The sequence below is a fragment of the Thunnus thynnus genome, chromosome 13, assembly GCF_963924715.1.
Source record: "Thunnus thynnus chromosome 13, fThuThy2.1, whole genome shotgun sequence".
NCBI lineage: Eukaryota > Metazoa > Chordata > Actinopteri > Scombriformes > Scombridae > Thunnus > Thunnus thynnus.
Window position 1 is genome coordinate 30,206,335 of NC_089529.1, and position 11,393 is coordinate 30,217,727.

The 11,393-nt window shown below is 37.0% G+C and overlaps 1 protein-coding gene across 3 annotated transcripts; it reads right to left on the bottom strand.

Annotated features, from left to right (window-relative positions):
* Window positions 1-1,987: 1,987 nt before the first annotated feature.
* Window positions 1,988-11,209, bottom strand: LOC137196144 (uncharacterized). 3 transcript variants are annotated; one of them, XM_067608968.1, is made up of 11 exons: window positions 10,727-11,209; window positions 9,503-9,811; window positions 8,824-8,898; window positions 8,415-8,477; window positions 6,871-6,933; window positions 6,624-6,689; window positions 6,183-6,211; window positions 5,774-5,794; window positions 5,250-5,672; window positions 4,234-4,464; window positions 1,988-2,934 (listed from the first exon to the last, which is right to left on the bottom strand). In XM_067608968.1, the coding sequence occupies exons 2-11, from the start codon at window positions 9,807-9,809 to the stop codon at window positions 2,674-2,676; spliced, it is 1,539 nt and encodes a 512-aa protein (XP_067465069.1). In that variant the 5' UTR covers window positions 9,810-9,811; window positions 10,727-11,209; the 3' UTR covers window positions 1,988-2,673. The 3 variants fall into 3 exon arrangements, with proteins under 3 accessions (XP_067465069.1, XP_067465070.1, XP_067465071.1); XM_067608969.1 differs by lacking the exon at window positions 6,871-6,933 and having other exon boundaries at window positions 10,727-11,203; XM_067608970.1 differs by lacking the exons at window positions 6,624-6,689; window positions 6,871-6,933 and having other exon boundaries at window positions 10,727-11,185.
* Between the last annotated feature and the right edge of the window lie 184 nt (window positions 11,210-11,393).

The following is an 11,393-nucleotide window of genomic DNA, read 5'->3' on the forward strand; positions in this document are numbered from 1 at the left end:
TTTATACAAAGTTGTTGTGAGTGATCAGCTTTATCCTATGATAAAACATTTCTATCCTGAAGGGAGTGGTCTCTTCCAGGATGACAACGCCCCAATTCACAGGGGTCTGACGTGTTAGACAGCGCTCTCCACCACCATCGAAACACCACATGAGGGAAGATCTTTTTGAAGAATGGTGTTCATTCCTCCTGTAGAGTTCAGAGACTGTAGAATAAATGTCAAGGTGTATTGAAGCTGTTCTGGTGGCCCAACACCTTACTAAGACACTTAATGTTGGTTTTTCCTTTAATTTGTCACCCGTCTGTATGTACAACATGTTTGTGTGTGACTTAAACTTAACATTAGTCAACAATTAGGTATTTATTCGTCAACATTGTAAAACTTGTAACATAATTTTTGGGGGGTAAATTGAACCATTGACTCAACTTGCTCCAACATCACTGGCATGTTTTACCCCACAACCTCTATTTTGACAAAACTGTTTCATACAGTGGCTCAGATCCATAATTATGCTGAGTTTATGATCTTGTTTTGTAGCTGACACTGACTTAAATTAACATGTAATAATGTCCAAAACTTATCTATTTAATTAAGACTGATATCTTTAGTAACATAACGAAATCACTTGGCATGACAAAAATCTTTTTTTTTTTAAGCTCTGTTTTGCTTCTCTCCATGTGCTTGAGTCCAAGATGGATTGAGTAACGTGAACTAAACTTCCTTAACTTGTGGTCACATGATTACTTTTGTTTATGATTACCTAGATAAAGGGGGTGGCTCATTTTATCCACTGGCTTGACTTACCCCGTTCTCCCCTAATGCATCAACAATCACACATGACTGCATACATATATGATACAGAAATTACGTCACCAAAAGGCACAGGCCTTAAAAACTATACATCAAGTAGGAATAATAACTAAACAGCTAGAGATATATGATGTTTAGATATAAAATCATGTTTCCATTCTAAGTCAATAATAATAAATCAAATGTCCTGCTACTAGCTAAAAATAGTATCGAAAAATGAAAAATCTGTTTCCCAGAGGGAATTTAAAAGAGAAAAGGGAAAGTATAAAATGTTTGAGTGACTTCATCATGAGACGAGCTCACAGACTCAGGGCAGAAAACAAAATATGGATCAGAGCATATCCTTATATCTCACTAGGGACCTGAAAGGGCCTTTAACACTTTATGTTTTCAATCGTTTTGGCTGTCATTATACTGTAGCCATGATCTTTGGAAAAGGTGTGTTTTTTAATCAAATTTTGGAAATTCAAACAGATCCTATATTAAGTCTATTATAAACTGTGTAGAAATAATACTAACTTTCAGCATGTTAGGGCCCTTTTAGGTCCCATTGAAACCTATTAAAACCACATTTTTGATCCCATGGTTGCTACAGCATAAATTCATATATCTGTTTTTATAAGACTTTCAAACTGAAGGCCTGTCTTCAAAACTGCACTACAAAACAGTTTATTTTCCAGCTGATTGAGCCATTTAGTTTTTTTTTTAACCCTTTGTGCCGAATGCATGCTATTTTCCTGATTACTTCTATTATGAATACCGCACCCAAGTATATTACAGCTTCAATGAGTTGTATGTGTAGCTAGGGATTTGTAAATGTGGTGTATGTGTGTGTGTAGCCAAAATAGACACTCAAATCCTTACAGAAAAAAAACTGCCCAAGGTAAACCCATAGAAAACTGTATTTTGTGATCCCACGGCCAATATAGCATAAATTCATGCATTCTATTTTATAAGGCTTTCAAACTTAAGCCCTGACTTCAAAATTGAAGTTTTTACCATTTTCCAGCTGATTGAGCAATTTTCTCCTCAAACTTTTTTCTTTATTGGACTTGTTTATGCTGCTTAAACAGGACCCTCACTCTTAGTTAACTCTTTAAAATTTCATGTGATTTTTCTTTTTCATTTTTTAGTCTTTAGTACTGTTTCAAGACAAATAATAAAAAAAGATTCAAGATTCAAAAGCTTTATTGTCCCCAGAGGTCAACTGTAGAAGTACAACACAAGAAACACAGCAGGAAATAAAGACAACAACAAACATAGAATGTATAAATAAACATGTATAAAAGTCAAACAATTAAAATGAAATTCACATAAAGGTATTGAGATGACCTGTTCCCTATTGAATTTACCAGAGTGATAGCAGAGGGTAAAAAAGTACTTGTAACTGTTGGTTGCGGCTAGCGGCAGTCTGAAAAGGAGCCAGCAGGAAAGATATGGGACTCTGGATGCAAGGATGGGAGCAGTCTGACAGGATGGACTGTGGTCTCTTTAAGAACAGTTTTTTTATGGAGGTCAGGCAAATTTTCTCAATTGAGTTACAGGGATTTCACAGCTGTAAAAGTAAAGTACAGCTGAGTAAAGTATTAAAGTACAGCTGAGGCTGATGGGAACGTCATTAGTTGTGAAGCAGGTATTTGGTCAGAAACCAAATTGTTGGACAAATTAAAAATTTCGACTTTTAGATGAAAAGTCAGAAAATCAGAAGTCTTTAAAAAATGTTTTCCAAAAGTGTTCAATGATAAATGAGTGCCAATGTTTTTTCATCCCCCTGGCAAAACACCCGGTCAATAAAACAAGGAAAGCCACCATCATTACACACAGGACAACTCTCACATCTGGCTGTGTGGAGGAAAGTTACTTTCATATCTCTTTAGCTGCTGTGATTGCATTAATTGTACTTCCTTTAATTTCTACATTTGCTGAGAGAGGGATTTTTTCAATGAGCTTATCTTCAAAATCACTGTCCAGTCTGACATCAAACACCTTTGCCAGAAGTTCAGAAGACACAACAAACGTTTCCACCTGGTCATTGAAGCTTGCTTCCAGTTGAGTCTCCGTCATATTGGCATTCATGATTCCTATAATCTCAATTGTGACATTCTGCATGGCCGCACTTTGAATCTGCAAACACAGATAAACATTCACAGTAAGAGTCAGGACATGTTGAGAAATACACTGAGAATCACTCAGTAGTTTACAGCTAAGCAGGGAGGAGGGCGTCATGTTTATTCAATTTCTTACAGCATACTAATAGCAAAAACCACAGCATTTATAACTTAAGATAGTTTGTACCTCCCATCCCTAAAAGATCTGTTCAATTACACAAAACACATATTTAAACAAGAAAATACATACAAAAAATGCACAAACACAAAGATTGATGCAATATAATGAACATAAAACTCAAGTCAGATCACTCATGACTACAGCAGACTGATTAATTTATGGTGGATTCAAAGTTTTATAGTTAGAAGGAAATGGCATCAACACACCATTTCTATTAGATCGCCATCTATTTGTGTTTGTGAAGAACACATCTGTTCAGGTCCAACAGGCTGAAGGAATAAAGAATTCACACATTAAAATGTCATTTCAGGTCAGTTTATTAGACTTAATTTCCTCACCATGCACTGTTCAAACATCATGGTTTTAATGTCTCTCCTGGTGTGGGGGCGATATTAGCTGTGACAAGGTTATATTCATTGGGTTGCACACAAACCTTTAGTTTGTTTTGTCATCTACAGTAGATATGTAAAAGTTTTGATGTAAATTATGAAAGTAAAAACTTCAGCTTTCATAAGACGGCTCAAAATGTTTGCTGGAGGGCCAGATTTGGCCCTCGGCCCGCTGTTTGCCTACCACTGGCATAGTCATTGATCCAGAAAACCTGAGAGTAAAGTAGTTTGGCATTTATAGATGAGTTTAATCTTAGCAAATTTATTGAAATGATTACAACTTTAATTTGGTTTTGCAAACTTGCTCAACAATTTATATTTCTCAAATTTTAGGTGGAACTCTAACCGAGGGTCGAGATATTTTACTTCTGAATTTAGCGTATTATGTTCTGACAGGGGAAAAAAGCGACAGTTTGTTTAATGTTGAGTGTTAAACATGAGTTTTCACACCACACGGACTGTAAGTGCTGTAACAGCTGGTTAAAAACTGATTAAATAGTTCCACCGTATACATACAGTATCTAACTGTATTGTACACAAACCTGCTCTACAACGTGTTTCTGGTAGATCACTTACATGTAAACAGAGTTCTATCAAAGACTACCAGCGATGTTTTATCACTGATTATGACATCCAGAAGCTCCTCATTCAACCAACAAACAACTCTTTTGTGTTTTGAGAGAAAAACTAAAATATCCCAAACTGACATCAGTAGAACAGTGTGCAGCATGTTGGCAGCAGCTACCTTGTAAATTCTGGTGAAATCAGTTGAGTTCAGCGAGACGGTTTCATAGTAGTGACTGGTCTTCACGTTGGTTACTCTGACAAAGTCTCCATCTGATGTTCCTCCGAGTTGTGCAGTGTCTTTGCCCCACAAGGTGATCCTGATGGAATCTTTGCCATCTTTAAGTTGGAATTCCTGCTTGTCTTTCTTCCTCCATTGGTTCTTCACTTTGATGGGTTCAACATGACCAATCTGAAAAAAACAACAATGGAAACAATTCAATTGGAGTTCCTTTACTTTCAACAAATTCGACAAAAGATTGTGCAATCTTTAGTTACACTGGGTTTGTCAGTCTAATGTATGGATCAGATTACATGTATTGGATGATTTTCACATTCCATGTAACATAACCTGAGGTGTGATTCCACCTCTACTTCCTGTAGAACTGATTATATTTATGTTGTCAGAGGTCAGTGGGTTGCCTTTGCTACCAAAATGCTGGCTCAGTTTAGAATACTAAACCTGAAAAACTGATGAGAGATATTTCTGGACACATATCCAAGTGCTGATGTATCTTGCAGCACATATTGAGAGTAAGCGCTTGGAGGTAAACAGGATGCAAAAAGGAAACAAGACAGGATTTAGTTTGTTCATGAGGGTGAGGGCAGCTGAAGGCAGCCATTCTGGCTTGTGGCACTAAGTTTAAGTGCTACAAACCAGAATGGTGGAGATGAACGGTATGTTGGTATATGACGTGCATGTTCCACTGTCATAAACCACTTCTCACTAGCATATACCGATTCTTACCAACATATGCCACTGATTATTATATCAATACTGTGTGAGATTCATAAACAGATTATCACTCCCCATTCAGGTAAATTTTCTCAGCTTATGGTGATTCTTTACTGCTGATTATGGTATGTCTCTGCTGTGTGCCACATGACAACAGTAATCCATTGTTGTCCCACTGGCAGATAGGCCAACTCTTGGCACTTTTCACCATTAGTATTGCTGGATGTCTTATGGAAACTCACCTCTGTTACAGTTCCTTCAACACTCACTACTGTCTTGTCAGCGTACTCTTTGGCCTTTGCTATGCTGCAAACTGGCTTCTGAGGATAAATGAGCATCTCAGCTTCCAGCTCCAGCTCCTCAGGGACGTCAATGGGACTCGTTCTTGCCACTTTGCTCTGTTTGGTAACTTTCATGACATTTTCTTCCATGATTACATTTCTGAACGAGTAGTATCTCCCCTCCTGGATATCTTGATAGCGATCTTTTCCGTACACCATCACTTTAATGCAGGATTCCTCATCACTGACTCCCAGATAAAAGAAAAACTTTTTCTCCTTTTGTTGGGTTTCATATGTGCGCAGAGCAGATTTCTGTACAACTTTCCCAGTTATGGTTTTGTTACCCAGGTCACCGCTGGTCAGTACATCTTTGATGGTTTTTCTCTGGACACAAAAGGAGACAAAGAAATCTCCCTCAGAGCAACATAAATGCAAACATGAATGTCTGAATAAATCAGTACAAAGTCTCAAAGAAATGCACTCACCCATGTTGGAATCTTTCTCTCCTGGAAAATTAATATATGCTTACATCAATATTGTGTCGAAACACAAATCAATATGAAAAAAGGCTTTGATGCAACACTGACAAAAGTTGAGCAGGGTTCAACTTTTTTGATGGACATTTTTTTGCCATAGCCCTCTGTGTTAGCAACCCATCTATGACAACGGACTGATCTCATTGAAATGAATGAAGGGGCTGCGTTTTGTCACGCAGGGCTGCTTTCTGTCTGAACACAGCCTAGAAACTCAGCGATACTCTTGCTGTGAGCATAACTCACTAGTTTACTACATTTACAACAAGGACATCAACATAAATATATATAAAATAATTCCAGCATGTGAGACTGTGTGCAATATGTAGTATTCATCATTAACCTTAATTTCATCTCTTACCTTGTCAGGTTGGCTGCTCTTCAATTGATCTTTAAAAGAAGAAACAAACAGGGTTATGGTTAGGGTTAGGGTAACCCCACAGTCAGTCAGTTTGACACTGATGCCTTCCTCTGTGCAGCAGAGCTCTTGTTTGTTTTGGTCTCATTTCATTAACCAGCAGACTTTATATGACAAACTATATGACATCATTCTGTCTGTTTATCCCCATTTGTTTACTGTATTTCATTTAAATGTAACAATACATTTGAAAGATGTTGAGTATGAGTTTGCATTTGGGTCGTTATGGTAATTTTTGCCAAATATGTCATTTTATTCTAATGTACAGCACCAGTCAAAAAAGTTTGGACACGCCAACAGGAAGGCACGTCCAAACTTTTGACTGATATATTGTAAAACTCTTCATCACTATTTATCTGTTATGTTGTGTGTGTGTTAACCCACCAGCTGCAACCTTTTGCTCCTCATCAGAACAATCTGAGTCGCTCACAATATTGTTCCCCTTAAACCCTGAAAATGAAATTTGAAAAGTTAAACACACACTTAACTTGCACAGGTCCACATCAATAGCTGGGAGGTACTGACAAAAATGTGATATAAATGTCAATAAATTCATGTTCTTAATAAATAATTATAGGCCTTATTGTCCCTACTGGTTTTCTGACATTGACCAGTTTGACTGTTAACCTACTAGATTTACGCTCTCGCTCCTCGTCCGCTGACTTCGAATGACTTTTATGTTTCCTCTTCTTCCCTGAAAGTGACATTTTAATAAGTTAACACACAGATTGGTCAGCTTCATGTCAAAATCAACAGAAACTGTTTTCTTGTTTGACAAATTGAGTTGAAATGATGTTTCTCTGGGCTGCATGTAGGTGAACATGTAATGGGATCGCTCTGAGACGTTCCTGTGTTGGTTTCCTTTATACTTGTATGCAACATGTTTGTTTTCGGATCCACCTACTGACGGGAACTGAATCAACCCATCAACTTGATCAATGAGCAGGGCCGAAACACAATTGTTGAGATTTGGAAGGTGTACATGTCAGCTCAACTGCTATCTACCATTACCCAGAACATCCTTCTCTACATTGGTTCAGAGACGTTTAGTTGTATCTTTTGAGAAGCCTGACTTTGGTTTCAGCCAACGTTGTCATCGTCACCCTCTGGTTTTTGGTCTTTTGTAGTAATTATTTTAAGTACACTGAGTGCATTAACTACACAGATTTACATTGCATTTTTTGTTTATATACTTACACATATAGATATTTATTCATGTATTATTAGTAGGATTCATGCACACAGCACTTTACATACATACTCATATGTTTTATACTCTTTTTGTTGTTTATACTCTTATATATTACTATTACTTTTACTATTTTAAATATTTGTTTGTAAGTATGATTTATGGTATTTCAGAGTGCTCTTCATAAAGTCATTATCTGAAAAATGTTTGTCCTGAAATGCAAAATCAGCTTGCATTTGGACCATAATGGTAATTTTGCCAAAGAAATAATTCTTTATTCTAATGTACAGCATCAGTAAAAGTGCTGTAGATATTTTGTAAAACTTTTCATCATTATTTATCTGTTATGTTGTGTGTGTGTTAACCCACCAACTGCAACTTGAAAATGACAGCTGGGAAGTACTGACAAAAATGTGATACAAATGTCAATAAATTCATGTTTTAATAAATAATTATAGGCCTTATTGTCCCTACTGGCTTTCTGACATTGATCAGTTTGACTGAAAAGGGTATTAAATTTAATTTTATGAGGTATTAAAAATGTTGTTTATTTAATTAGATGAACACTACAGGAACCCTGGGAATGTAACTTGTTGCTTGAATTTGATTGTTTATATTAGAATTCTTTTACTTTTCTGTCTTGTTTTTCCTCTCATATTTATTTGTAATGTATCTAAATTTATTGTGCTATTTCTCTATTTTCTGTGACCTACTAAACTTCTGGTGTTCCAGATTCTGTATTTGTCTACTTTTGGTGGGTCTGCTGCTGTTAATGATCTGTCAAGACACAATTAAAACCATTTACCATGGCAACACATGATGACAGGATGGACGCTACAATCATCATCATGTGATGCAGGGCGGTAATATAATGCAGACCAAAAGTGTCAAACAGTTGCAGTTTAACAGTTTGTGTTGAGGTCACCAGCAGCAGCAGACTCAGGCTGATCTGTACTGTGTGTGTTTGTGTTTGGTTGTTAACCTACTAGTTTTAGGCTTTGGCTCCTCGTCCGCTGACTTCCAATCACTGTCATGTTTCCTCTTCTTCCCTGAAAAATGACATTTTAATAAGTTTAACACACAGATTGGTCAGCTTCATGTCAAAATCAACAGAAACTGTTTTCTTGTTTGATGAAATGAGTTGAAATGATGTTTCTCTGGGCTGCATGTAGGTGAACATGTACGGGGATCGCTCCTTTTATACTTGTATGTAATATGTTTGTTTTTGAATCTGCCTACTGATGGGAACTGAATCAACTTGATCAATGTGCAGGGCTGCAAACCATTGATGAGATTCAGAGGGTGTACATGTCAGCTCATCTGCTATTTTACCCAAAACACCCTTCTCCACGTAGGTTTGCACAGATGTTTACGTGTATCTTTTGAGAAGCCTACCTTTGGTTTCAGCCAACGGTGTCATCATCACCCTCTGGTTTTCAGGTGCTATCTCCCTGTTTTCCTTCATGGACTCTATTGGACCAATCAAACATATTCTCTCATTTAGCATTCTTGAGTAACGGTCAGGCCTATTCCAGTGGCACCTTTTATCTGTAGAGAGATGTGCTGTTGATGTAGGACTGCAACTAAAGATTAGAATATATTGAATCTTTTTGTCTATAAAACATCAGAACATGGTGAAAAATGACCGATATAATTTCCCAGAATCAAAAGTTCAGATGTCTTGAATATCTGAACTGGTCAAAACAAAAATATATTCAGTTTACTGTCATGTATGACGGAGAAAAGCAGTAAATCAACACATCTGAGAAGCTGAAAACAGCACATTTTCTTGGCATTTTTGCTTAAAAATCACATTTTTCATCAAATGAAATTTTTGATATAATAAGTAGTTGTAGTTCATATTGTGTCTTCTGGTTTTCCACCATACTTTCTTTAGATGGTTTGATGGTGATACAGGTATTAAATGTCATTTTGTGTGATATTAAAAAGGTCTTAAAGTCTTAAACATAACGTGGTGAACCTGCAGAAACCCTGGTCTGTGCTGCTGCCTCTGTGCACGCTCATAGCAGGAGTCTGAGGAGGCCTCACATAAACAACTAATAACTGTATGAACCTCTGTTCTCTTCTTCACGTTTCTTCCTCAGTTTGTCCACAAAGGGACGCAGCAGGTCCTGGACTGCAGGGTCCTTCCTTGGTATCAGATCCATTGCTTCAGCGACTGCAGAGATGGACTCATCTACTCCTAAGTACTTGATGATTATGTGGGGCATCTCCTCTCTGGACCTGCCAGTCTTCACACTTTTAGGGATTTTGTCAAAACAGGGACAAAACAGCATCTTCTTGTATTCTGACTCATCCAGCTCCTCCAGGATGGAGGTCAGGGCCTTTCTCCATTCACTCCCTGAAATATTGTCTGACATCTCTGACACACAGAGAGAGACGAGAGACAGAAAAATGAGAAAAATAATCCGATGGAATCCTGATGGAACCACCTCCAATGTTGAAACTTTGAAAAACGTTGTTATTCCAAATGTAGGTGAAGCTTTTCAAGACTTATAGTCCACAAAACTGTTAATAAAGTGTCAATAATCCTTGTTGTTTCAGTTTTTGTGTCTATGTAAATAAAGTTTATTATTATTATTGTGGTTGTTGTTGTTGTTGTCCAATGTTGCTTTTCTGCAAACTGCTGCAGGAAAGGTCTCTTCATGAAATCTAATGTGTATACAGTGCTTTGTTTAGTAGTGGCAGGTCTATGCTGGACAACACTGAAATACAAAACACTTCTACATTTGGTTTTTGTGTTACGTGGAAATATTATGTAGATATTTTACTCCAGTCCATATTTTAGACATTTCTGAGTGTCTTCTATCCAAACATAATTATATTTTTGCATGTCCCTGAGGATGTAATAATCCAACACTTTATTTCACAGGAGAATAATTAAATATGGTAAAACATACTGATAAACACACAGCTGACAGTCGTCTATGGGACAAACAGTCCATGTTACCTTTTAGTTTCTGTAGAGGACACATTCATCCAGTAAAACAGATCACAGATATAAACATGTTCAGTCAAACAGCCAGAACATGAAGCTATGTCTTATCTAATAGTAGATTCATTCTTCAGCAGGAACGAACAAGTTGTGAGAAATGTTCTTTTTTCTGCCACCACCTGTTTAATTACATCGTTCTTAAATCTTTGTTACTAAACTGGTGCTTTGAATATAAGCGAAGACATGTCTTAAAGTTTCCAGAATCGTTTGTAAAGAATGTTTTCAAATCCTTTATGTTTATTTTTTCGCGGCTGTCTTTGTGTGAGAAACGTTATTACTCACTTTGTCCTTTTCTTCAACCGCATCCGGGCTGTTTTCTTCTTTGAGATCATGGATGTATCGTCAGAGTTCTTTTAATACATCCATGTTTGAAATTTATCAGCTCTCAGTGGCGGGAAGATATTAAATGTTCTTCGTGCGTCATATTGTTTTTCCCAGGATGCCTAGCGATGGCCCGCTCTACTCTGCCTCTGATTGGCTAACACTGATACTCTCGCCCTCATCCTGACCAATGTTATTCCTCGTGTCTAAACCTAACCAATCCAACCAACGAGGGTAACCAGTGCTAGCCAATCAGAGGCAGAGTAGGGCGGGTCATTACTTCACCGACCTGGGTTGTAGTTTTGTTTTTGTTCTTTTTTTTGTTTTTTTTCTCTGATCTTTATTGATAACAGTAAAACTGAAACAGCAGCAACAGTTTAAACAAGTTTAAAGAATATAAAGGGGACAAAGAGTGCCAGGGAATTCATTTGTGACATTAAAAAAACATTCAGTGAAGGGATTGTGCAAGAAGCTTTATACATTCAATCAGAGCAAAATAATATATAAGAAAATAAATAAACAAATAAATAAAGGGGCACAGTTTAATAATTAAATAATACAGTCGATAATTTATGTTTCAAATATTGTTTGGGTTTTTGTTGCTTTTCTATTTTTTAGCTTGACTATA

What these genes read in the sequence shown, in the direction of transcription:
- LOC137196144 (XM_067608968.1), bottom strand. Translation starts at nt 9,809, where the DNA reads ATGTCAGACAATATTTCAGGGAGTGAATGGAGAAAGGCCCTGACCTCC. An exon ending in GGAGCAAAAGGTTGCAGCTG is followed by an intron (nt 6,212 to 6,623) that starts GTGGGTTAACAC and finishes CTTCTTTTAAAG; the next exon opens with ATCAATTGAAGAGCAGCCAA. An exon ending in AGAGAAAGATTCCAACATGG is followed by an intron (nt 5,673 to 5,773) that starts GTGAGTGCATTT and finishes TTTTGTGTCCAG; the next exon opens with AGAAAAACCATCAAAGATGT.